General features: G+C 40.7%; 3 protein-coding genes across 5 annotated transcripts; all 3 read left to right on the top strand.

Annotated features, from left to right (window-relative positions):
* Positions 1-809: 809 nt before the first annotated feature.
* Positions 810-8,175, top strand: gal3st1a (galactose-3-O-sulfotransferase 1a). The gene is made up of 3 exons (XM_049579819.1): positions 810-1,178; positions 4,189-4,339; positions 4,876-8,175. Exons 2-3 carry the CDS (start codon positions 4,212-4,214, stop codon positions 6,023-6,025), a joined length of 1,278 nt encoding a protein of 425 aa, XP_049435776.1. The 5' UTR covers positions 810-1,178; positions 4,189-4,211; the 3' UTR covers positions 6,026-8,175.
* Positions 8,176-10,000: 1,825 nt separating this feature from the next.
* On the top strand, positions 10,001-19,127 carry lztr1 (leucine-zipper-like transcription regulator 1). Of its 3 annotated transcripts, XM_049579272.1 has the most exons (20): positions 10,001-10,341; positions 10,451-10,646; positions 10,731-10,793; positions 10,882-10,938; positions 11,040-11,119; positions 11,226-11,334; positions 11,692-11,775; positions 11,857-11,914; positions 12,024-12,163; positions 12,254-12,455; positions 12,716-12,826; positions 12,990-13,082; positions 13,189-13,284; positions 13,960-14,134; positions 14,242-14,411; positions 15,399-15,682; positions 15,962-16,111; positions 17,462-17,567; positions 17,691-17,771; positions 18,201-19,127. In XM_049579272.1, the coding sequence occupies exons 2-20, from the start codon at positions 10,495-10,497 to the stop codon at positions 18,315-18,317; spliced, it is 2,328 nt and encodes a 775-aa protein (XP_049435229.1). In that variant the 5' UTR covers positions 10,001-10,341; positions 10,451-10,494; the 3' UTR covers positions 18,318-19,127. The 3 variants fall into 3 exon arrangements, with proteins under 3 accessions (XP_049435229.1, XP_049435230.1, XP_049435228.1); XM_049579273.1 differs by having other exon boundaries at positions 10,001-10,646; positions 13,963-14,134; XM_049579271.1 differs by having other exon boundaries at positions 10,001-10,646.
* A 3,549-nt stretch (positions 19,128-22,676) lies between these two features.
* On the top strand, positions 22,677-23,354 carry cldn26 (claudin 26). The gene has a single exon (XM_049579146.1). It carries the CDS (start codon positions 22,677-22,679, stop codon positions 23,331-23,333), a length of 657 nt encoding a protein of 218 aa, XP_049435103.1. The 3' UTR covers positions 23,334-23,354.
* Positions 23,355-27,429: the final 4,075 nt, after the last annotated feature.

Here is a 27,429-nt window from a genome sequence, read left to right as displayed (position 1 = left end):
CTGCAGGCAAAGGCTCGTCCAGCTCAACAAAAGCAGCAGTGTCATGCCTGAGCGGGACGAGTGTGGGATGAGCAGCACGAATCCTGTGCAGCCAGTGTGGAGAGAGGTCTCACAAGCACTGTAATAGATGAGGCGTTATGACCACATATTGCTACGTCCTGCCCAGCAGAGCCAAATAGACTTGTTACTTGTGGTTGAATGCTCATTTCATTCTCTATTGAAATGTCTGTGCTGTCCTGGACAAGAGATTGTATTGAGAGTGGCACTTTCCAAAGCATAAGATACCGTGTTTACTGTAAATTGCACTTAAAATATTGATAGCATGTAACGAGTAAATTACAGAAAAAGATTCCAGAGGGGGCAAAAGTTCTTTATAAATGAAGATATGCAATTTCAAGCATATACAGTGTTGTCGCGTGTCAGTTCAGGCTGTGTAGGATGCACAGTTTGTGTAGATAATTGTCTAATCTGGTTTTAATAAGTGTCCTGTGTACATTCCTCCTATAGCATGTGTAGACATAGCTGGCTCAATAAGCATTTCAAACAATACAGACACAAAGTGGTCTTGATCAAGTGGTACAAACAGAGCCTTTGTGCTTTCTGTATTTGTTCTTTTATGCTGTTTTCTACCCCACCTATCAGCTTGCAGCTCAGACTCCAGTGTCTACACTCAATAGCCCTCTGTATGGAGACACAGAGTAGGGACTATACAGCCTCTCTCCTCCCTCCCTTTCTCCCTCCCCTCTTTTTTTTTTTTTTTTACACTCACTGACAAGTGCACGTCCCCTGACAGAAACCCTGACGTCACAGGTGGCAAGATGAGCCTCCCTGCAGAGCTTTATTCAGCAAGATCAGTTTTTGGAATTGAAAGTTGAGGGGGGGGAGGCGGCAGGTGGCCCGAGGCATCAGGTGTGCATGCAGAGAGGCAGGGAGAAAGAGGAGAAGAGGAGCAGGCAGCAACCAGATGAATGAGCTCCATAGCACTGGGCATGTGATAAGGGGAGCGCGGGACTGTGCTGGGTCTATAACAGTATGTGTATGTCAAGATCAGGCATAAGAGCGGCTGCAGGAGGGATATCAGCTTTTATTAGCTACCTGGAACTGGATGCAAAGGAAGATGGCAATGCAGCTGGACGAGAAACACTTTCAATAGTTTCTCTTTGGATTTATGCATGAGGGTAAGAGATCTTTCTCCAGTCTTTTGTTTGAATTAAACCTTATCTTCAAACCTATTTTATGCTTTATAATATTGATAATGGCCTTTATCATTCAGAAAAACAAGAATACACTTACCAACACCAATCACATGAAATGCAGACAATGAAAACTGTTGAACATAATCCCAAATTTACTCTTTATGTTTACTCTTTAAACAATATTGCTCTTGACCTGGAGTACCTATTGTCCCAGAACATTAAATAAATCTTTGGGTGGGGTGTGCAGCCATACAAAGCTCTGGGTAAATGTTGACTGTACAATTTCCTGTAGGAAGTTTTAATGCTAAATAGGTGAGAGAACATTTCAAGATACTTGATAAAGTTCTGAAATACCTCCTACAGGGAAACACATTAAGGTTACATGGCACTTTGTGGGGATAACTTAAGCAAACAATGATACACGGATATCAAAATTTACACTGCTATTTATTTGTCCACTTGTATCTCAGGTTTGAAGGTTATTGCAGGCATATCCTTGAAGCAGGGGTGAAAATAATGTCGCTTAAAATCCATTACATTTGCAGGCCGAACGGTTCCACCTGAAACTAGCCTTGTCCTCAAATGTTTCCCAACAGAGTGGCTTCTGATGGCGGAGAGAAAGAGCTCTCACATGCCTCCATAATAGCCCCTTCATGGAGTCGAGACAAAGAGCAGAAATAGCCCTTTTAGCTGTGTTTGGAGAATAATGTTTGTGCAATACTTGTATGATAAGACTGAACCTAAAATCTACAGTTCATAAGACCAAGGTGCACACAGTAACTCAAAGCTAGAGGCTTAAGACGTCCACCTCCAGCCATGACCCAAAGCTGGAACGAATCCAAAAATGAATAATAAATGACACACTGGACACCAAATAACGGACACCACGCTTAAGACTAGGGTGGGATGACGTCTGGACTTTCCAAATGTTAAACCGGCTGTCATAGTTACAATCAACATGAATTCATGTAAACTCTGGTGTGATTCACAAACATGATCAAGGACAAAAGTCAATGACAGACAAGGAGGGGAAATGCCATAAAGTGCCCATCACCATCAGGTGGTGGGCACTCAGCTCCAAACACAGACTGACAAAGAAATTCAAGAAAACCTTGCACAGGGTTTAATTTGAATTATCTATCTTCCCCATTATTCATCTCACAACCACTCAAATTTATCTGGTGACCCTTTGGAGGGCCCCAACCCCCAGTTTGGGAACCACTGGACTAAACTACTGATCTGTAGTATTTAAAACCAGCTCCACCTCCAGCAGCCAAAGCAGTAATAATATATACAGTAAGTCACAGCAGCTATTTTACTGCAGGGGGAGTGACGTTTTTGTATTGCAGTATTTTTATTTTATTTTATTTTTCTTTACTTTATTTTATTTTGTTTTCTTTTATTTTATTTTATTTTTATTCGATAGGGACAAATCCTGCATACAAAGAGAACTGCACAATAATTATTCAATAAAATATATCAAAGCATTTATAAACACTGCCAAATGTTAAACCTAATCCCCATTAATATGTATCTATTATTATTCTGAATGCACAAATTGATGGAACCAAGCTTGCATTTTATAGAAATCAGATTTTATGATTTCATGTAACAAATAAAATGATTGACTGATTGATTGATTTTCATGTGGTGCTTTTATTTAAAAGGATCTGAATACTCCTTCCACCACTGGTTGTACCTTATAACAAGTCCTCCAACCTAAATAACAAATAGGTGACAAAGATCACAGTGATCATGATCCTCTCATGGTGAGAGCAGCTCTGAGTGTGTTTCTGCTGACAGAAAATCAACTGAGCTACTAGAAAAATAAAGAATGAAAAAATTATTACATGTGAAATCATTTCAAACCAAATATTTACATACCTGATAAAAAATTAATACTAATAAATTCTTAACTCAGCAATAAAAGCTGAAAACAGCTTTGCCCTACATATCTGAACAACAGTGCACCTCCTCGGACTCTGTATTAGGGTCACATTCGGTCACATAATTCTGCAAATTCCAGGTGGTCAGTGTCATTTTGTTACCTGTGCAGCTGAGTCAGCAGGTGGCTCGTCTTACGGCAGTCAGCAGGGGGGAATGCAATATCACTTTCCGCAGCAATGCATTATTTATTTTATGGGGCAGCTGAGGAATATAGGGTTGGTCATTCCAAGTGGCGAGTATGTCATGTTGTAGTTCACCATAGAATTTTGTACCCAGTGTTTAACATGTTCACGAAGTGAACAGCCAAGTGAGATGAGGCGAACTGTGATTCTATGTGATGTCTGTGCAAGGTGAGTGTGTGTGTGTATGGTGTGTGGGTGAATATTCATGAGAACCTTGAATTATAGTTCACCTAATTACAGTAATGTAGGTCTACTGTATAACAGAATACTTAAATCACCATATAGTTGAAATGACACATCACTGTTCTTTCACATTTTTAGGCGGTTGCTTTGAATTGCTTTCTTACCTCCACCAAGGTGTTTATGTTTTTGGTTTTGTTTGCCTGCCAGTAGGATTATGAAAATCTACTGCCCTGATTTTCATGGAAGCATAAGAACCTATTAAATTTTGGAGCAGACCCGAATCATGAGGCAGATACACAAATTACTTTTAACTTTTATAGTGACACAGGGCATTTGGCCTTGTCAGAGGTCTGTGCTCACGGAGTGCCATTCTAGTATTTTAATAGTGTTCATGTTATTGTGTCCACTCCAGCAGAAACCAGAGAACAAAGATTGTAATCTATAGGGGTACTTTACACTTTAATTTATTTCCAAGACACCATCTGAATAAATGATTCAAAGTGGTGTCATTTTTTCCCCAAAGCTTTGCCTCTTAACAGCAGAGAACATTCAAGACTGATTCAAAACAGACACAATGTAATACAAAGAGGTTTTTCTTGTGCCTGTCTTTAAAATAACACAAATGTTAGCTTGTAGAAAATGTTTCCTGTGATGATGAGATGATATTCTGTGTTTTTAAGGTAATCCTTGATTCTGCTGGACCATGGCTGTCAAGCAAGGGAGGCAGTGGAGGTCCATGTGCAAAGGCCTGGTCCTGGGTACCCTCCTGACCAGCTGCATGATCCTGCTTTACTGCCTCTCCACTCCACAGATCCACCTCAGTCTGCCTGAGTAAGAGTCACCACACTGACATCCATTCTGTAGAAAACATGATGATAAACACTTTCCCTCAGCAATTACTGTATTTTGAGCCAAAACGTTTAGTTCATGAAGAGATTATGAGACAATGACCCAGAGGCACAGATATGCAAAGGGCCCCACCACATAGTGTTTCTGTTTTTGTATCTTTTTTGGTCATTTTGTGTCTCCTTGTGGTTGTTTTGCCCATTTTTGTAGTTATTTTGTGTGTCTTTGCAGTTCCTTTGCTTCTCTATGGTCTTTTTCTGTCTCTCCCTGGTTAGTATGTGTTAATTTGAGTGACACTTTGCAGGTGAGGGCTGGGAGAGGGTCCCTGATACTTTAGGCCCGTGGGCTTGTGCTCACTAGGGCCGCTCAGTAATCACTGAGTTGATCAACAAACAAATAATAATATCAAACATTTTTTGGGCTCCACCGTCTCATATTTGATGATTTGCTGCTTTTCTTTATTTTGTGTGAGAGTACATTTCATAAGCACATTTATCACTTGATTGTTTTCCTCTCTGTAGGGTTCCAGTGCCTTACTCCTGTGCCCACCGTCCATCCCAGCTCCACCCAAGATCAACCACAAACAGCTCACAACAAACCCACGGCCAGACCTGCACTCCTAAAGTGGACGTCATGTTCATGAAGACACACAAAACGGCCAGCAGCACCTTCCTCAACATCCTTTTCCGCTTTGGGGAGAAGCACCGGCTCAAATTTGCCTTCCCTGACAGCAGAAACGACTTCTTCTATCCGTCCCCTTTCCAGCGCTCCCAGGTTAAAGACTACAGACCTGGAATGTGCTTCAACATTATCTGTAATCACATGCGCTTCAATGCACCCGAGGTGGCCAAGTTACTACCAATGGACACTTCCTATATCACTATTCTGCGAGACCCTGCAGAGCTTTTTGAGTCATCCTTCCATTACTTTGGCCGCCTGGTGCCTTTTACTTGGAAGATACAAGGTGATGACAAGCTGACTGAGTTTTTACGTGACCCCCATAACTACTTTGATCCAGAGGGCTTCAACTCTTTCTACCTCAAGAATCTGCTGTTCTTTGACTTTGGACAGGACAACACCCTGGAGCTGGATGACCCGCGGGTAGAAGAGGGAATCAGATTTATCACTGACCGCTTTCAGCTGGTCATGTTGGTGGAGTACTTTGAAGAATCACTCATCCTACTTAAGGATGCCCTCTGCTGGGAGATGGACGACGTGCTCTTCTTCAAGCTCAACGCCCGTAAGGGATCCACTGTGTCCAAACTCACCACTGAGCTGAGAGCAAGGGCTCTTGAGTGGAATGCTATTGACTGGAAGCTGTATCAGCATTTCAACCAGACTTTTTGGAAGAAAGTAGATGCATATGGACGACAGCGTATGGCTGAGGATGTGGCAGAGCTTAGGAGAAGGAACGCAGAGATGGCATCCATCTGTATCGAGGGGGGAAGAGCTGTCGAAGCTGGCAGCATCCAAGAGACAGCCATGCAGCCCTGGCAGCCCATTGGAGAGAAGTCCATCATGGGCTATAACCTGAAGAAGAACGTGGACAAGGTGCATCGGAAGTTGTGCCGAAAGATGTTGATGCCGGAGCTTCAGTATTTAACAGAACTTGGTGTTAACCTGTGGATCACCAGGCTGTGGGGCCATGTCCGAGATATCATTAACTGGTGACTAGACGTGTGGACAAGAGGGGCCAATTCAACAAAGACTCTATTAGAAAAAGAGAAATCTGACCGTGTGGCTGAGTGAAAGAGTGAAAGGTTAAAGGTTTCTGTCACATTTCAATCTTATGGCCTGTCTCATTGTGTTGAAATGTCTCCACGTTGACTTGATTGTGCGCTGTAATGTATCTGATGGGTGCTTGATTTAAAAAAAAAAAAAAATACTGTAGACCTCACAATCTACAAATACTGAACCAGTTTACTACATGCAGATAAGACCTAGTATTGTTCTCTATGTTTGTTGGTCAATTTTCAATAATGTAAATATTCCACTCTCAGATGTGAGCTTGTTGTAATGGAGATGACTGAACAATGAAGTTCACAACAAGTTTCATAAGCCCTTTAATGGTTGCCTGGGTCATGACCATTGAATCCGTCCACTCCAGTGAGTCTGAGTTGACTAATTCGTCTGGCATTGTGGCATTTCTTGTTAGTTGTTAGTTTCTTGGTTAAAATAAATGAATTACCAATGTGGCCGTGGGGGGACTCAGTTAGCCAATCAGCACCATGGGCAGGACTAACAATATCTGGCGTTGTCAAGCATTGCAGAGGAACAAATGAGGAGTAATAATGACAATGGTGAGCACTAAAGACAAGATAGATGCTGCTACTGCTAATATCGCCCAACATCATAGTTTGCTTTACTTTGCTCTGCAGATGCGCTGGTCTTTAGTGATTGGTTACGGAATATCGAATCCCCCCCTCACCCACGGAAATCAGTTTGAGTGGATGCAATGTCAGACTGAAGATGAAAACGGAGTGAAATGAGTTGACAATGCTGTCTGATATCAGGCAACTTAAATGGAATAAAGACAAAACTGTTGCCATCCCTGCCAATTTTTTTAGGTTGTTGAGCACATGGAAAGAACGGTTCTTCACGTTGAGCTAAATATTGTTAAAACTCTTTGTTGTTCATCACCTTTAAGTGGAAATATTTAAGTTCTAAGAGACTGAGAGCCCGGTGCTAAAGCACAGATGTGAAAAAAAGTGAATGTCAGTACAGTATTACATCCCTCTTTACTGTCTGTATGGAGGACAAAATCAGCCATAATTTAAAAAAAAAAAAAAAGGGTGAACAAATACAGACTTTTCCAATGGCAGACATTTTCATGTCATAACAGGGAAAACATGTGCGCAACTAGTAACATTAACATTTGCTTGTAAATCAATTGGAACCATTGTTATTGTTACTAATTACACCTTTGCTTTTGCTGCGGCGACGTGAAAAATGTCTGTCATGTAAAAGGTCTGATAAATACTATGCAAAAAAATCTATAAATCAAAACCGAGTACAGTCCTGTGCAATCAAGATAAAAAACAGTTTTTGCATTCATTTACTATTCTTATACGTTTTCATAGCACAGTATATGGTTTATTATGTGTTGAGTTATTGTGCTGCATTATATAACATTTTCACTTCTTCGGGGCATTTTGCAGTTGTAGCCAGTTCTCCTCTTTCTAAATAAATATCACAATGTTAATCCTAAAAGCATTTGCCCTTAGCTACTAGATGCAGGTACACTGATGATGCAATGGGCCTTTGTTTGCATAGTGAGCCAAAAGAAAATTCATTGTCAGTTGAGTAAAGTGAATCCTTTCTAAAAAGGCATTATGACAATGACTAACAGTGTTGAACACCACTTACATGTGTTTACACAGCCTCGTAAATTAAATGAAGAAATACCTAGATGTTTTTCCTGTCAATGCACTGTATTACTCATTTATTTCTTAATTTATGTTCATATACAGTATATAAACCATTCAATTGCTATTCTGTTGCTAGGTTAACAGCTTTGATCTGTGTTTACTTCCTGTCAGCCACTGCATTAACAAACATACCAACAGGGACCAATTAAGTATGTTTACGTTGTCAGGTTTAAACACAACGTATGTATTCTGTGCTTCTGTTCATTTAATATTTTGTTTATTGTGTTTTATATTTAACATGGATTCGGTTATGTACTCATTTATCTGTAAATTACTGATTTTGTCCTCCATACACCTCTTATTCTTAGCAGTTTTCTAAGAGTATATGATAATCTTTTTATCCTCAAAATAAAGTGAAAATTACATGTAATATTGCATGTATTAAATGTTCTGTCTGATTCATAAAATTGACTGCTTCCTCTCTATCTGTGACTGTGTCATCATTAATACTGTCTGGCAAGATTGTTCTTGGTTTATTGTGTGTAAATGTATATGACATCCCAACATCTTTGAATATGTTGAAAATATCTCAGAAAATATAGACCAAAATAAACCACCAGTTCTCAAGTAAGTAAACCACTGTTGGCTGGGGCCACTGGGAATAAACAAACATAACAGGATTGTCTTATAAAATTAGTTTGAGATGCAGATAAGACACCGAACTGGCAAAGACAGATTAATGAATCAGCAAAACAAAACATAAAAAAGCCCAAGGAGGATTACTTTTTATTAAAAACTGTATAATCACAACAATTAACCACTGCTTGGATACAGGGATATACTATTCCATATTCTTTTATTACATTATTTACTGTTATTTCTGATTCTGATTCTGTTATATCAATATGACAGGTGGGCCTGTTCACTGAGCAACTTCTCTAAAAGGTTGGTAGAATTTTAGGGGACAAACTGGGATTCAGTGTTACAGGATTATGTGGCTGGCTTGATGAGCCAAGTCATTCATACAGTAAAAATACCAAGAAGATATGTGCAGAAGATGGCCATACAGCAGCAATGAAGTTCTATGAAGGTCTGAAAATAGCTTTTTTCTGCAGCCAACACTTTGACTTGTCATAATAGACAAAAAGCAAAGGCGTTATTAAAAACATTATTATGGTTTTGTTCTATTCCCATGTCCCAGTAAGCCATGACAGTCTCCGCCATCATTAATCCATATTTAATTTTCATCGTTAATTTTAGTATTTACATCTTGGCTTTTCCTTTTGTGACAGGTCACAATGTCTTCTGTAAAAAATGCAAATGGTGCTTCGTACCAATAAATGTGCTTCCTCCCTGCAGTTTAGTTTGTTCGGCTTTTTTTACAGCAGACATTTCGACATTTTGACTGCAAGAGGAAGAGCAAATGTGGCACTAATAATGTTAGCGATGGCTACATTATTTTATTATTTATGAAGTCAGTTCACTAAGACAACATGCACTTAATTGCATGCAGACATTAGTAATGTTATGAATTACACCTGTGCTCCTGGTGCAAACCCCAACCTGATTCTACAAAGGTTCACATATCTCCCAGATGTGTGCTCATACATCAAGATATATGTCTGTCACACACACACACACACACACACACACGAATTGTATGCTTTGTCCCTGAATGAAAAGCTGATCAGAAGATAGGTTACAATATATATATTCCAAAAATAGAATATTCATTACCACTTCCAAATAAAACAGCCTTTATTAAGAGTCTATTACTTGTAACTCATGCCGTTACCAGTGGTTAATAAATTACAATTACCTGCTAGTGCTTCACAGAGCAGTTATATGATATTATTAAGAATGACATTTGGGCAAAATCCCTCTGGCTAGACCAAAAGTCATGCAATAGTAGCCTATACAAAAATTTACATCAGCAGACTTTATAAATTATTGTAAAAACCCTTTGTTAGTGACTCATATCAAAATTCCAGATAATCTTAGTTTGTCTAATGGCCTAGCTTGTTGGAAAATTCAAACAAAAACATGACCCTAGATATCTTTTATTAATATTTACAACTGCTGACCTCATGGCTTATTGGAAAATGGTAACTTTATTATAAATGCCTCACTGACAAGTGATGTCCCATGATGTTTAAATGTCCTGATGTTTTGTACATTACAAGGAAACCATACAAGATGAATAACATCATTTATTATCTATCTTGTACAGTTTCATTGAGACATTACAGGAAGTGAAGCACTCACCAGTCTAGCGCTCGGGGGCGTGGCTGGCTGACTGTGGTCTTTAATGAAACCACTCTTCTTTTGCTAGTTTAACGTTAGCGTTTGTGGCTAGTACCGTGGAAAGTTATTCACTTCGTTTGCACAGTAGCTGTAGTATTGAGCCGGATAAAACAGATATTTCAGTATATCGTTGGTAGCTATTCGTTAACTTTTCATTCGCTGTTGCTTGTTTTGCAGCTTAGCACAAAGCTAGCTTGCTAGCCAGGGCTAGCTATGCGGCTAATGTTAGTTTTTAGCATCGCGAGGAGCTAACTGTTAGCCGTAAGTCTATAATCCTCTAACGTAAATACAACTGTCTTCAGTGTCATCTTAAAGGTAATAACAGTGTCAAACAGCTTAGTTAGTAGCGGCACAACCATTAAGCTAGCTCTCACGCTGCATGGCTGACTTTTAACGATGGCGTGAACTGTGGACGTCCCTGCAGATGAGTGGCCCTGAAAAGTGATTCAGCTGGATGAGTTAGCAACAATGTCCTGTAAATCAACCAAAGTGGCCCCGAGTGTTGATTTCGACCACAGTTGCTCTGACAGCGTGGAATATCTGACGCTTAATTTCGGCCCATTTGAGACTGTTCATCGCTGGAGAAGACTCCCTCCGTGTGATGAGTTTGTCGGTGCAAGGTAACATGTTGACAGATGAGTAGATGGCTCAGTTTGCAGATTTGCAGCCTATCATTCACCCTGAACTTCATTTTCTCTATTCAGGCGTAGCAAGCATACTGTTGTGGCATACAGGGATGCCATTTACGTGTTTGGGGGAGACAATGGGTGAGTAGCAAAGGGTAGTGACAGGGATTTTTCCTTTGCACATTTTGTCACTTAAACACATACGTCTATATTTTGTGTCACCAAATAGGAAGAACATGCTGAATGACTTGCTTCGCTTTGATGTGAAGGACTGCTCATGGTGTCGGTAAGATTGCAATAATGCACCACCCCACCTTTAATTAATAATTTAAAGAATTATAGACTGTGAAATATGATTTTATTTCCTGTGTATGAAATTCACTACAGAGCCTTCACCACTGGAACTCCACCTGCTCCCAGATATCATCACTCAGCTGTTGTTTATGGCAGCAGCATGTTTGTTTTTGGTAACTTTTTTTAAGCTTATGCTCCTCACAATAACATACCATTCATCCTGCCCATTTCAAGCTCAAGTAATAGTGATGCTAAAATGTTTGACTTGATATTTTTCAGGGGGCTACACTGGAGACATCTACTCAAACTCAAACCTCAAAAACAAAAATGACCTTTTTGAGTACAAGTTTGCAACAGGGCAGTGGACTGAATGGAAAGTGGAGGGGAGGTAATGTGTTTCACCTTTTCCTAAAACAAGTCTGGAATTAATTGGTGTATTTTCCAAACATGGTCAACCTGTGGGGAGTTTAATTAATGGGCACATAACCAGCAGTGAATTGTATATTTCCCCCCCGTGACTTCAGTTTCTATAATTGAAGCTTATTGTGAGCTGTCCTCGTTACAAGATGACCTTGTTCACTTTAAACTGCAGGAAAGAGTGTCTTCTTACATCTGGAAGCACATCTATTTTTGGATGGATGGGGGTGTAAATTCTATGCGGAAATCAGTTTTAATCAACCTGTCAATCAAAAATCCTATAACTCGTATCAGAATTCAGCCTTACTGTCATCCGTCTCTGTTTCAGCTTGCCAGTGGCTCGGTCTGCACATGGGGCCACGGTCTATAGTGATAAACTGTGGATATTTGCTGGCTATGATGGGAACGCCAGGTGTGTTTGACTTTTTTTTTAATCACAATTGAAACATTGTTTTTTGAATATAATATTGACCGATAGTCCCTCCTTGTGCAGGCTGAATGACATGTGGACCATCAATCTGCAAGATCGAGAACATGCGTGTTGGGAGGAGGCCAGTATAATAATTAAAATATACTACAAGAAGGACATTGAGAATACAAAGCTCACCAACACTGTACTTTATGTGTTCACATGTCTGTCTCTGCCTTTGTGTCCATCAGATTGACCAGAGTGGTGAGATTCCTCCATCTTGCTGCAACTTTCCTGTCGCTGTATGCAGGGACAAGATGTTTGTATTTTCTGGTCAGAGTGGAGCTAAGATAACCAACAACCTCTTCCAGTTTGAGTTCAAGGGCCACATGTGAGTACACCCTTTGCCAGTGCCTATGACTTCCCTCAGTCACTCATTTTGTAGTGTTACATGGGAATGATAATTACTTTATCTTCACAGGTGGACACGCATCCCGACCGAACACTTACTGCGAGGCTCCCCACCACCTCCCCAAAGACGTTACGGCCACACTATGGTTGCTTTTGACCGCCACCTGTATGTATTTGGAGGTGCGGCTGACAACACTCTGCCCAACGAACTGCACTGCTACGATGTGGACTCCCAGAGCTGGGAGGTGATCCATCCGAGCATGGACAGTGAGGTATGAACCATATGGATTTGAAAAACAAACTGTGTCAGTAGACGATGGAAATGGGTGAATTTGTATGTGACAGGCTGAATTATAAAACAAGAACATGTTGGTATTTACTTACCACCCCCACTGACTATCCCTTATTTTATGTGACTGCAGCTGTTAAGTTGGATTAGTTGTGTGTGTAAATACCATATTTAAAAATGAACAAATTTTAAGGCAGCCTTTATGAACAATCTCCTTGACTTTCTCTCTCCCTGCCCCTTCAGATGCCCAGTGGGAGACTCTTCCATGCTGCTGCTGTGATTCAAGATGCCATGTACATCTTTGGAGGAACAGTAGACAACAATGTACGCAGTGGGGAGATGTACAGATTCCAGGTTCGTGTCAAACAAATGCATTATTAAAATATACAAGCACTGTCTCTAAATATTTTATATCATTTGGACACTCTGGTCAAAAGCAGTAGTTGCAAAAGTGTGGTTGTAGAGTAACTTTAATAGTTATGCACCTCTTGAGAATATTATTTTCTTCTTCTTGCAGTTCTCCTGCTACCCAAAGTGTACACTCCATGAGGACTACGGCAAACTGTGGGAGAATCGTCAGTTCTGTGATGTGGAGTTTATTTTGGGCGAGGTGGGTTTGTGATGATAAGAGGCTGTGACTCTAAACTGCTGATTGAAATTATCCAACTAAGATTATTTTTTTCCATCCATTTGACTCCTTGTTTTGTCGTTTACAGAGGGAGGAGAGAGTCTTGGGGCATATTGCCCTAGTGACTGCAAGATGTCAGTGGCTGCGGAAAAAAATCCTGCAGGCTTGGGATAGGCAGCGACAGGTCAGAGTCATATAGCTTCATTTCCTCTGAGACAAGACAAGACTTTTAGTGTTGCCAGAAGATATTTATACACATAAAACATTTGATAAGAAAAGCAGGCAGAAGCATTTGCACTTTATTTCACTCAACTATCACACAGAGCAGAGAAAACAGTGTCACAGTGTCATCACAATAGTGATACTTTATTGACATAACTTCCAGCTCCTGTCTCATCATTAAGATGTCAAACAGCCATAAACTAAGGAAAGTTTGAACAGACTGAAAGCAGAATAGTTTAAGGAAGGATGATGAAAGATTAAGGAAAATATTATTGCTATATTGATTGTTTCTCCCATCACTACTGAGTGCACACATAAGGGGACATCAAGGGATCAGTATCAAAGCCACATTCTAAGAAAATGAGCCGAGTCAGTGCTGACTTTATGCACAAATTGAAGCTGCTATTGGTGATACTTGATTTTTTGCATTAAATTGGTAAAACACTTTTGCCTTAAACTACTTTTACCCTGAGTTACCATGAACTTCAAGGAGGTTTTCTGCATAGAAAAAGCTATTTTTTTTAATCAAGTGCAGTTGTAACATTAAAAGGTCACAGTTACAGAGGAACCTCAGCTGGAATGTTAAACAGAGTGTTACATGTTAAAGTGTTGCATAATCTGCTGTCTTTGTGTGCAGAAGACTAAACAGGACAGCAGCGAGGAGAGTGACGAAGGGGCAGCTGGAGGCCCGAGGGATATCCCAGCAGGCAACAGGCCGATGCTAGAGGTATTCATCAGGGAAGCTGAGGCCCAGCCTTTTGAAGTCTTAATGCAGTTCCTCTACACGGACAAGATCCAGTACCCACGCAGAGGTATCTCTCCTCATGATTACCCTGTTCATCAGTCTTTATATTGTAACTGCAGTAATACTCAAGAGAGACAATAAAAACTCATAATTCACCCTTTCTTTGCTTCATAGGTCATGTCCAGGATGTTCTCCTAATTATGGATGTTTACAAACTGGCCCTTAGTTTTAAGCTTTCCCGCCTCGAGCAGCTGTGTGTGCAGTACATTGAGGCATCTGTCGATCTGCAGAACGTTCTCAGTGTTTGTGAAAATGCCAACAAGCTGCAGCTTGACCAGCTCAAGGTATGTCTGGGTAACTGTCTAGAGCCCCATTTTCACCAAACACTTTCGGTATCGTACCTCTGGAACCAAAAGTAACCCTTCAGACATGGTACCTAGACCCTAGCATTTCCACTGCAAACAGTACCTTTAAATGTGGGCGGAGCTGTTGTCACTCACTGCTCTGTCCAGCGCTCACTGTATTTTCTCATTACCGGAGAGTTTGCACCTCATTTATTGTCCGCAGAACGTGGTTGCACACAGGCTCACAACAAAATGGAACAGGCTGCAGTGGGAGTCTCTCTCCATGGGATATTTAAAAATAGCTGGTTTGTGCATTTAGCCCTTCTCAAGGCAAGCTCAGGGGTTTAGGGTTGCCCATGAGAACGCCGCCCCATGACTCTGTTTTTTTTCTCCAAGTGGGGATTAGAAAAAATGCAGTTCACATAGCCTGGGTGAAATGAATATATATAAATGCTTGAAGATCCACTCATTACCACTAAAAGTGTGTGTCATATAAAAACTAAATTAGAGGTCAGAGTAGTCGCAGTGAGGTGTGTTGATATAGTTTATAGTCTACTAATAACACTCTCCAGAACAGTGGTAACATGAGCTTCAAAACTAGCCACAGCTCAGCCAAGAGCAGAGTGCCCGTCTGCTATTGATCAATCAACGGACCGCAGTGTTCACAGCTCCACTTTTTAGTACCTGATCTATGTGCTAGGTAACCCAACAAAAGGGGTACCAGAAATAGGGACGGTATGGAACGGTTCCATTGGTACTGTCCACAACTTGTCACAGTGGAAACAGAGAAAAAGTGTTCAGAACTGAACTGAACTGAACCGAACCATACTGCTCCATGGAAACGGGGCTAAAGACTAATTTAACACCAGCTGTAAATTTCATTTTTACTGCCCTCCAGTGGTTGAAGCTGAGACTATGCTGTCAATCAGAAGGGTCCTTAAAATAATCATCCATTCTAACATATATACCAAATATCTCTTCCTCTAGGAGCATTGCCTTAACTTTGTGGTGAAAGAGTCGCACTTCAACCAGGTGATCATGACAAAGGAGTTTGAACATCTGTCCACACCACTGATTGTGGAGATAGTGCGACGAAAGCAGCATCCTCCTCCCAGGTTGTACTCAGACCAGCCTGTGGACATTGGGACCTCTCTTGTCCAGGACATGAAGGCTTACCTGGAGGGAGGCGGCCTGGAGTTCTGCGACATTATCTTGCTGTTAGACGGACACCCACGACCTGCTCATAAAGCCATACTGGCAGCCAGATCCAGGTAGAGTCAATACAGGTTTTATGATCTGCTTTGTGCCCATACAGCAGCTAGAGCAAATTGACTTTTTGTACATTTTAGTGTAATGATGGTAAGCTCAGAATAATTGCTCAACAACTGAATGTGCTGAGAAGCTGACTCTTACTGTCAAATGTAATGTGTAATGTATAAATATATGTTGTTTTTTGTTGCAATGAAGAAGTAGAGGGTTAGACAGTAAACCAGTGACCAACAAGAAAAGTATTCTGTACTCATAACACTGTGCTCATTTTTACTCCTTAGTTACTTTGAGGCAATGTTTCGCTCCTTCATGCCTGTGGATGGTCAGGTTAATATCTCCATTGGCGAGATGGTTCCAAGTAAGCAGGCCTTCGAGTCCATGCTGCGTTATATCTACTACGGTGATGTGAACATGCCTCCAGAGGATTCCCTGTATCCTTCTCAAATTCAGACTGCTTTACTGAAATGGGAACTGTGGTGCAGTCAAAGTGGGGGTGAGAAAGTTATGGCCACATACCTGAGTGTAATAAGCTTAGAGACCTGTCAACGAAAGCAAACATGCCTAAAACATACTGCTCTTATAGATTGATACCTTCTCTTCTGTTGAGACCATAACTTAGTGCATAACAAAAGGTACTGACTTTAATTTCTACAGAGAAGTTGAGGAATTTTGTACAGTCAAAGTCTTTGTACAGTCAATATCTGTGAGTGGCCCATCAAACCAGAAGTATGGGTTTAAGCATACGATTAAAAACAAGTTTGTTATCTTTAGGTAGACCCCTTGAGATATATAGTTTGGATCTGTTGAAGTGGGATTGTATTAGCTACTTATCCAGAGTCAGCATATTGCATACAGTAGAGTTCGGTCGGCACACCCCAGTACCACCGAGGAAGTTAAACAAAGTTCTGCAGTAGACAGAGGCAGCAGAAGAACATATTTTAGCAACCTAAAAAACGTCCAAACTTTAACAAAAATCCACAACAGTGTAAGTGTATGCTGTATTTTTACCACCTTGCTTCAGATAGCCCATCCTGACAGGGAGGCCTTTAACGGCATCCTTTCCCCACCCATGCTCTCGTCAAAGCCACATGACTCCATTTTGGCTCACTGAACACAGGAGCTGCTGGCCTAATGCTGCCTTGATCAGATAGTTTGTGTGACTTTGGTGAATTCGAACTAACCCTTTTTAAATGTTAAAGTGACACAATAACACAAACTAACTGATCAAGGCAGCAGTAGATTAGCAGCTCCTGTATTCAGTGTTAAATTACTGTTTTTCAGTCTGGCTTTTTAGAGAGCGATATAAGTGTTGTAGTTCCAGTCAGAAATTGCTGTCTGACAGCAAGGTAAAGCTGTGAAAATATTCTAAATATAGTGTACACTTACTCTTATGTACACTTAAGCTTCTCCAAACTGGGGGCGTGCTGACCACTATCTAGTGTATGTAATGCACTGACCATAGATAAGAACCTCATACAACCCCACTTCAAAAGATCCGAACTATCCTTCTAAGCTAAAAATAATTTTAGTGGGATCCATAAAAACACTACAGTCAGCATCTGTTGGCCATAATGGGAACTGCACTTGTGTGTTTGACATTAACGTCATAATTTTCTTTTGCTGTGTTCATGTCAAGTGTTGAAGTTGCCTTTGGGTATAATATGCAAATACTCTGTTCTCTAATACACCTAAAGGTTCTGTGTGAAATCAAAATCATAAACTTTTTCAGTGGAATGTAGAGAAAATGTTTCCTTCCCATTACCTTAACCTGTGATAAACAGCTATCTGTTTGCTGCGCCATATTACTACGGGTTTTCAAACAACAGGCTGCAGGCTTACTGCAAGCAGAATCTGGAGATGAACGTCACTGTGGAGAACGTTTTGCAGGTATTTATGTTTTCCCTCAAGGGGGGAGCAGTGACCTAATTTGACAGTGTTGTCCAGTACGTGAAGATATTTTCTGATGCAGAGTGAATCATTTACTCAATGGCTTCTCCCTTAATACTTCAGATTCTGGAGGCAGCTGATAAGACCCAGGCTCTGGACATGAAGAAGCACTGCCTGCACATTATTGTCCATCAGTTCATTAAGGTGGGTGGGCTTGTATCCGGAGCCCTGGGGGTTTGCTGCCCACTCACTGCAGCTGAGCTAACCCTGTAGGCTCGTCTTCTTTGCTGGAGACTGACACCTTTGGCCTCCTAGTGGATCACCCTCCATCTTCTACGTAGAGAGAAGACTGTTTACAGCCCAGCCGGCTGTACAAGCACCTCATCACACAGTGATGAGGGTCAAAGTGCCACACTGATTATTGTTTGTTATTCAAAGAAGCACTCAATCGTCACCCTGCCTCACTGCAGTGTTTGCTCTGTTGTTAATGTTTCTGCTTCTTTCTGTTTATCTTCATTTTTATGCATGAGCAATCAAGTGCTGCTTATTCCTCATTTTACTCTGTTGGACTCATTGTCTTGTCTTAATTTATGGATCATTTTTTTCATTTTTTGCTCTCCTCCCCTCCCAAAGGTATCCAAGCTCCCCAACCTGCGGTCTCTCAGCCAGCTGCTGCTGTTGGACATCATTGAGTCCCTAGCTACACACATATCAGACAAACAGTGTGCAGAGATGGGCTCCGACATTTAGGATGACGCGGAAAGCCGGGCTCTTTTCTCCTCTCACAGAAGCCATACATCCCCGCTCCACCTACTTCTAGTCATTCCCTCCTCCCCAACACGCAGTACTTTTCTTTATGTTGTCCCTCGCATGTCTCCACCCACATACAGTAGATGCCCTTCTATCCACGCGGTGTCAAGTTGTTTCTCACTCTGCGTCTCAATGAGGAGTTAAAGCAGTGAGGAAACCAGATTCTAGCTAAGTTACAATTTGTTAAATTGTATAAAATATCCCCTTTATGTTTATTTATTTTGATTACAGAAGGAAACATTTGCAAGGTTTCTCTCTGCTCAGTATTGCTGCTGCATTTTTTTAAAATAGATATGCAGTGGACTGTAAAAATTCATATTTGTGACACTATAGAAAGCTTCAAGTGTTGCCCTCAGCTGTTATCTGCTCAGATACATCCTCAGCCATTTAAATGCAACGTGATCAAAGTATACCATTAAATGGATTTATCTATGAACCTGTATTCATCACTTGTATTATCCTCCGCTCTGACACAGTTAAAAAGCCTGGATTAAATGTTATAAGGAATCAAAATCATATGAAAATAATTACAATGTATGTCTGTCTTGAAGCAATTTGTTTTGTTTAATGTTTTTGTCATTGGCACACATCTTTGTGATACTAATCACCTCTTAGCATTACTAACAGACAAGCTGTCTCTGTCCATTCAATATAGCAGTGTGTATTTAGTAACATCAGTATGCTGTTATTAAACATTTACCCACATGGGTTTCATGTATTTAAAGCCTTAATAAATCTTATACAAAATGACCTATGTTGTACGGAGTCTCTGTGGTGCTGCGGCACTCTGAACTCTTGTGAAACACACCCTCACAAAAGTCTCATTTTCTTAGAGCTCACAATGTGCCTCTTAAACTGTCTGTTACAAGTAAACTACCCTATTACTTACTGCAGTCAGTAAGGCTGCCGTCATAAATCTTCTGGACCCCTGGCAGGCAACACCATTATGTAGTCCCGACGTGACTTACCTTTACTTACCTTTGAGCTACCTTAGAAGGGACAGTTCACCCCTAACAAAAGTATGTATTTTCCCAAGGGGTACACCATCTTCCTTGTTAGCAAAACGCCCCTTGTTAACCTGCCATCCCTGGGCATCTGGGTCCAGACCCAGACACTGGGGAAAAAGGAGATTCATAGCTCTCTAATAATTTAAGTACTGTTATTTTGCTCCAATTATTGAGCAAAATACGACACATTACATCATGACTATCACCGAGCCATGGTTTTGAGATAAAAGCCTTTAAGGTTTGTAGTATGATGGCTGTAAAGACACATGACAGAACCATTTTGCCACCTAAATGGGGAGGGCAGGGCATACTGTATGATGGAGGTTGTCCTTGAGTGAAAAATACACAGAAAAGCTGGGGGAAACTTATTTTGTAGCCAATGAGGTAAACAAAACAAGCATACCCAGAACACTGTGCAGAAAGATGACAAATATGTCAGAAGAACTGCAGTCGCTCTGACAAACAAAGTAAACATACGTACCGAGCTAGCATAAACAATTAGCAATGGACTTCATATGAAAATATTCACAACTTAGATACATTTTGTTATGAAAAACCCTTCTGATTCTTTGATAGGTGGACCCTCACTGACGAAAGGAATGTAAATAATCAAGGAATGGATACTTTTGGGCTACACGACCACTCACACTGACATAAGCATGAGCCTCCTCCAACGTGGAAGTGCCAAAAACTACAGTTCCTTGAATGGCCACTTGAGACTGGCTCCAGAAGTGAGTCAACTTCCACAGACGCTCATGTTAAAATGCCCAAATTTTACGTCAGAAATGAATATGTTTACATTAGGGCTGCACAATATGCAAACACAAATCATATTGTGATTATTCTGACAGTGAGTTTGCGACATGAGTCGGGATTTTAGTCAAATTTCTGCAATTAACTTACACTGCAAAATTTCACATAAATGATGATACTGTTATTTTTGCTGTGATTCTGTATCAAACATGCATGTTCCCATGTGTCTGGAATATGATTAGTAGGTCAGGACATCTTCCTAGCACCACAAGGCTTCGTTTATAATGGTATGTTGTGACACATTTAACATTTATTTTTAATGCTGCTCCTGCGACTTGTATATTGCCATATTATGATTTCAGTAACATTGTGATTAATTGTCCAGCCTTAATTCAATTCAGTGTTACAGCCTAGTTGACAGTTAACAAAAAAAAAGGTTCTGGTCTCTATAGTTAAATTCCCTATTCATGACAACCTTACAGTGAGTGAATATTTATAGTTCTCACCCATTTACATTTTATTAAGGCTTTAAGTTACATGTTATTAAGGGCGGGCCATTTTGAGTGACAGGCTGTCTGAAAGGGATCACCACAGTCCACCCTTCATTCCTCCACAGCTCCAGACTCTAGTTCAAATATAGTCACTTCTGGCTCCAAAAAACCAAGATGGTGACAGCCAAAGTGCAAGACACAATGCACTCAAGCCTTCAAAACCACTGGGTGACATCAAGGACATGCTTTCTTCTCAAGGTGATATGGTTTGTATGCGTAGTTTGGGAGAAAGTTCCTACATGAAACTGCTCACAACAAGGTGTGTGGATTATCTTGAGCAACTGGGTCATGATTTCTGGAAAGAGACATTGCTGCTGAGTTTTCTAATGTATTTATTTTTGGCCTTTTGAGCACCATAAGCCGAGTGCCACCTACTTCCATTATATTCAAGAGAAGGCAGACATCTCTGCAGCTGATATCTCCAACACTTGGCAACTCACATCCAAATAATGTAAACTCATACAGCACTGCAGGTAAGAGGAAAAATATATTTTTTAATAGAGGTGAACTGTCCATTTAAATCCAACACTCACCCAACCAAAGAGCAGATACTTTGCATCATTTCCAGGCCCTATATATACACTGTATCTGCTGAGGCTAAACTTCCCCACAGACTTGACAGGCAGTTTTATCTGAACTACATGGTCCACTCACCAGTCCAGACATCTACCCTACTTTGTGATATTAATGATAGTTTTGATTAAAACCAGTTTTCTCAAAGTAAGCAACTTGAGATATAAATATGAACTCATACAGTTTCTTTCAGAAGTCTCACAAATATTAATTTAATACTGGCACATATCTGAAATCCTTAGACAGACCTTCTCCATGAACTAAGGTCATTGTAACCTACACACTATATGTGAAAAAGCTGAAGGTTAATCCTTGACCTTTCATCAAATTAGCCACATCCTTCAGGGGTTTCAGTTTCCACAGATCTATGGATGATAAGGTCAGACAATGCTCTTTGGTCTGAGAGGCTGAATTCCTTCAGCTTTTGAGAGGTTTTGCACTTGCAAGTGAGCGAAATTAAAATTTAATAGGTCAATCTGATTTAACAAAATTGCAATGTCTTTTTAAAATACTTGTCCTTTTACAGTAGTCAAGACAAACAGGTCAACCCTAAACATTCAGACTAGTTTGCATTACAGATTCTAAGAAAATGTTGCATGTTGCAAATGAAAGACACTTTTTGACCATTTCAGTTTGAAGTTAAATGCAAAATTTTGCTCATGGGATTGAGAAAAAAAGGTTGACCTAAATGCTGAGGCAATAGATTGAATTTTCTGTTAGCTCCCAGTTGTGCTGCACAATCTGTAAAGATCCTCAGTGGAATTCACAAAGTGTTGGACTCTTTTGGACTCTGTTGTAAGTACCATTACAGTGAGCACAAAGTGCTATTCATGGTCCAGATACTTGAGACACTTGGCAAATCAAGAGCTCCTCCTTTGATTTCCCTAGAGCGTAAATGTCTTAACTAAAATATATGCCCAAACCTCATCAGTGACATTAGTAGAATAACTCATCTGAAATGATTACAACTTTAAAAGATGGACTGAGTTTCACAGAAACAGACCGATATAGTCACGCCTGGGTTAGCTTTTAATTCTTCTTCTTTCTTGTGTGTACCTCCCTTGCCCAGCTTGCTCATGTTTCATTCATTTAAGTCCACTTGTGCGCGCACACAGCCCAGAATCCCGCTGGACATATTTGGTTTCATCTAAAAACAGAGTTCATTGTTCACTGTGATGATACTGAACACTGAAACATAACAGTATGTCTGTTGTCATGCCACAGTCCCAGATTATCTCCCACTTATCAGGTGCATTTTATTAAGGAGGCTGAATAGGTGGGTTGGCCCAGTCGGTCCTGCTGCCTCAGCAGGTGGGATGGGCCAAAGAGCCACTCTGGATCTCACAACCTGCCACATAGACCTGCACACTTGAGCAAGAATCACAGCACAGACTGTGTATGTGCAGGATCAGAAGATGGTTTTTCTGACAACTAAAGTAATGCAAAGGACTGCGCTCTTTGTGACATTTGGAAGTTGGGTGACTTCTCTGATCACCGCCTTCCTTCCACTGTGGAAGACAATGAACTCTGACCTGAACGAGGTGGAGAACTGGTTCTCTGGTCTGTGGCTCACCTGCCTCTACACCGAAGAGGTAGGAATTCAGTGTAAAGCCTATGACTCCATCATGGGGCTGCCAATGGACCTGCAGATCTCCAGGGTGCTCGTGTCAGTGTCTATAGGCACAGGTGGTTTAGCTCTGCTGGCTGCTTTCCCAGGACTGGAGGGGGTTGGGATGTGTGTGGGGCAGCCTGGCCTCAAGCGACGGCTCATCATCCTCGCAGGAGTGATGACCTGGGTGTCGGGGCTCACTACTCTCGCTCCTGTCTCACTTGTTGCCTACACAACTGTGGTGGACTTCTGGGACGAGGGTTTTCCTGATGTGATGCCACGCTGGGAGTATGGAGAGGCGATGTTCTCTGGGTGGTTTGGAGGTTTGGGTCTGGTCATCGGAGGGACCCTCTTCTTTGTAGCTGTGTGCATGTGGGACTACGACCAGAAGCCACCAAGTGTGCCAAACAGTCCTCAGGCAAAGCACAGGACAAAGAACTACCTGAAGACGGAGGTTTTATAGAGTCATCTGCACATTTATATACTTCATATGAAAGCCTGTCAGCTTTTGAGTGATGACGCAATGAAAATACTCGGGAAACACTTCACTAGCTCTATTTGTGTGACAATGACAAGAATATTTCTGACTGAAGTGACATGAAAGCTACATATGTTTAATTTGTTTAGCTCTAAGTATAAGTGTGCACCTTTATGTAATCTGTTTCTGGTTGATTATGTGATAATCCTAGTTTTCACAAAATATTAAAGTACAGTGACTTAATAAGCGACTGCAGTAGTTCGTAGTCCTTAAAGGAGGGATACTCAACTTGTTTTGCCTGGGGGACACTTTTGCAAAATGGCAGGAGACAAGAGTTTGCCGTCCTCACTCACCTTTGCCAAGAGGCATCCAGTTGCAGCAGTCCTGCAAAGCTATTCGTAGCAGCGCAGCACAGGTCAGGTATACACAGGGGCGTTTCTAGGTTTTAAGGATATTCTGGGCTCAGCCTGGACCTCTGTCAGGGGGGTCCAGGGCACTTCTTTTTCATAAACAAGCTTTTTTTTCGATTTAACTACTTTGCTTTTGCTTTTACATTCAAAGCACTAAAATTCAGATTTAGCCCATGTGCCATAAGTTGAGTATCATTGCTTTAAAGTCTACAGAGTCTGAACAAATAGGTTAGGAAGGCATTTTTTTACCAGTAGACATGAACCTGAAGTACATTAAACCTTTCTTGAAATAATATTTTTTAATCCTTCATGTAACTTCATGTATCAGATTTTGTTCTTGTTTTCTTACTTTGAGATGGACAATAAATCCTTAAATGCATATCAGTAAGTGGAACTAAGTTATTTAAGCTGTGCATCATAACAGGTGTTGACTGCTCCCTGTCTCAGCGTCTCAGCGGCTTGTGATTGTAACAAGAAGTCGCTGCAGTGTCTGATTATCAGGACAGTGCCTCTCAAATTGATTGACAAGTCTTTTAATTTAAGAAGTACTGGCATTAGACAAAATCAGAGTAACTATATTTTTGATGCTTTTACAAGTCAGTAGTCTTTGCAGTTACACACATGTGCATATTTGTGATTTAGAGCTATGTTTGTACTGATGTCTTTCTGTTGATTTTGATTTCAGAGGTTACAACAAGGTTAAATGAATAAACTTTTATCATTATAGATTCTAAATAAATGCGCTAGATGAAGACAGTAAGGTCATGAGTACCAAATCCTAAGGAAAATAAAATAAAGAGCAGTAAACATAGTGAATAGCTTCTCTCCAGCTCCATGCATGAGTCAGTATGATACTCAGGAACCCTGGCCATCAGGGTCTCTGAGCGCACCACAAGGGTGATTGAACAGTTTAACAGGAGTAGCAGCAGTGCTGCAGTTCCTCTGTATTTAATGTTGTTTCGGGCAGGGGGGGATTTGGCACCACCAGCTCCTCTTAGTTGCTAAAACACTATTTGGCTTTAGTGTACTGCTGTACATTTCAATGATTAGAACTGATTTCAACACATTTTGTCAGCTTTATGGACATTACAAAAAAATCACAAAATGGTACAAAAAAATGCTGAGATCAGTTTATATAATGTAAAGCAATATGTTATGTTTATCAAGGCCATTTGCTTAATAGACACAGTTTAGATTTAAGTAATAGCCAGGGTGAATCTGGCCCAATAGCTGCTGACAACGTTTTGGCAGGCTATGATTTTTATTTTAGTCTATGAATGTTTCTTTTCACTTCTCTGGCCTCTCTTAATCTGGGATTTTGGATGCTGCAGCCCTCTGCAGCCCCTGCAGAAGAGAGTCCCCCTGCAATTCAATTACAGTGAGTGATATATTCTCTCTGTGAGAACCTGATCAATCATCTTGTTGTATGTTTGCACGCCACTCGCCCTGGCTTCCACTCTGTGGAATCAAATAAGGGTCATTAACAGTGTTGGAAAGGTTTTGAATAAGTCATAGGTTACAAATTACTAGTTACCCTGTTCAACTTGTAATATGCAATGTAACTATTACTTCATCAAAGTAATCTAACTCATGACATTTGATAACTTTCCTAAGAAATGTTTTCAACTGGGCAATAAAGTTGAAAAGTCCAACAGAATATAAACTATTAACTGAAAATAAAATATTCAGTAAATGTCTCCTCCACAGATAGCCTTCTTTTTTGGTTCTTTGGCTTCTTTGGCAACTTCACCTGTCAAAGTTCACCAAGTTGAACTCCATGTGATGTGCAGATGCTAATTTGCTTTGCCTGCTCTATACTCACACAACATCTGTAAGCACGGTAGCGCAGGCCCTCTGTAGATGGCGCATGGGCTGCAGGTATGCACAGAGCCAGTAATGCTCAATGCATTGTTGGTTGCAAAATGCTCTGAAATATGAAGAAATGTACAAACAAAATATTCTGTAGATAATCAAGAAGTCAACGAGTGTTACCAGAGGAACATTAATGGAAAGGCTGTCCGGCAATAGTAGAAAACACCAAACATTGCAATTGTGTGCGTTACTTATCACTGCTGCTTACCTCCAAGGCAAAAATTATTGTATACCATTTTATCTCCCCCCACTCTTTCTATGACACCTTTTATTTAGCTTTTACAGCCACCTCTCATGTTCTTGTACACTCTGCAGCAAAGAGCTACCCAGTAAGGCTATTTCTTCCCAAGACTTTAAGCCTTGACTTTCCCCGTGGTCTCTCAATGAAGAGTTGTAAATAGATAGATAGATAGATAGATAGATAGATAGATAGATATGTTTGTGCAGGCCTTCTCAGCCAGTCGTCCATGCTAAAGTGAAAGGCACAGTGGCCGCCTAATATATTACAAAACCAACATAGTGCATTTATTTTGAAACAGACTCTATGTAAACATTAAATTTCCTTTGAAAACGGAAGTGTATTTTGAAAGAAGACAATGCATGTAACAGGCAGAACTTGACACGGTGTCCCAGAACGTCAACAACCAACATACCCAGGGTACCTTTCACGTTGTAGGTGGACGTGGAAAGTCCATGACTAAGCATGTCAATTTGTGATGAGGTCGGAATGAGTAAAAAATGCAGGTTAGGTTAATTGGTGACTCTAAATTGCCAGTAGGTGTGAATGTGAGTGTGAATGGTTGTCTGTCTCTATGTGTCAGCCCTGTGATAGTCTGGTGACCTGTCCAGGGTGTACCTTGCCTCTCGCCCATTGTCAACTGGGATAGGCTCCAGCCCCCCCTGCAACCCCCAAGAGGATAAGCGGTTACGGAAAATGAATGAATGAATGAATGAATGAATGAATGAATGAATGAATATAAAAAATATTTCTACTGCCACAAAAAGTTATATGTTTGTGTGCACAAAACATTTTACACATTTACGAGCTTGAATTTGTAAGTAAAATAATTTGTAGCATCATTTCACAAGCTCAAAATATTATTGACCCTTATTTGATTCCATATCACTCCATTGTTTTTACATGTGCTTGAACACATGCTGAGATCAACACAAACATACTGACACTGGAGCACACGTGCAAGTGTCAGCTGTCAGCACACTGTGGAAACACAATCACTCCATGTGGCCAGTAGAAATCTCTTTCATCTTAAAAATCTCAGTTGTTTTATTATTGTTTTTCCTTTCATTTGAACACATTAGGAAACAATATAAGGGTTGTTAATGCTGCATCTGAATCATTATCTCGTGTCCATGAAATATTAGAAATGAATCTGAGATTATCAGGTGAATGACCTTGTCCCAGCAGTTATTTGAAAGGGAGGCACAGTTTCTCCTACAGTGAAAGCATAAGGAATGGAAATATGTTAGGAGCTCATTTCTATAAGACTCAGTATACCTTTTTAATCCTGCTCCACCCTACCCCCCCTCCCTGACTAAAACTGGGATTTACTGCACCAACTTCACTTTAACTCTTTCTCCCTTTGCTGCTACACGCTGAAACAAGTGCCGCACACACACACACTGTAAGAGCTGCTATAGTGTTTTATAGCATGCAGCAGTCTGAAGAGTACTTTTTTATCTCTCCTGGTGGGCAGTATGAACACAATAAATGTCACTCTGGCAAGTTTTAACAATAGCTGATACTCCTGCAGCATGCAGCACAATGCATGCACAGTAAG

The sequence above is a fragment of the Epinephelus fuscoguttatus genome, linkage group LG6, assembly GCF_011397635.1.
Source record: "Epinephelus fuscoguttatus linkage group LG6, E.fuscoguttatus.final_Chr_v1".
NCBI classification, from domain to species: Eukaryota; Metazoa; Chordata; class Actinopteri; order Perciformes; family Serranidae; genus Epinephelus; species Epinephelus fuscoguttatus.
The sequence above is the reverse complement of the archived record's forward strand: the minus strand, read 5'-3'. Positions and strand labels throughout refer to the sequence as shown.

Excerpts from the sequence above, each read along its gene's own strand:
- gal3st1a (XM_049579819.1), top strand. The coding sequence starts at position 4,212 with ATGGCTGTCAAGCAAGGGAGGCAGTGGAGGTCCATGTGCAAAGGCCTG. Across the intron at positions 4,340-4,875 it reads ATCCACCTCAGTCTGCCTGA|GGTTCCAGTGCCTTACTCCT; the intron begins GTAAGAGTCACC and ends TCCTCTCTGTAG.
- cldn26 (XM_049579146.1), top strand. The coding sequence starts at position 22,677 with ATGGTTTTTCTGACAACTAAAGTAATGCAAAGGACTGCGCTCTTTGTG.
- lztr1 (XM_049579272.1), top strand. The coding sequence starts at position 10,495 with ATGTCCTGTAAATCAACCAAAGTGGCCCCGAGTGTTGATTTCGACCAC. Across the intron at positions 11,915-12,023 it reads AACATGCGTGTTGGGAGGAG|ATTGACCAGAGTGGTGAGAT; the intron begins GCCAGTATAATA and ends TGTGTCCATCAG. Across the intron at positions 12,827-12,989 it reads GGGAGATGTACAGATTCCAG|TTCTCCTGCTACCCAAAGTG; the intron begins GTTCGTGTCAAA and ends TTCTTCTTGCAG.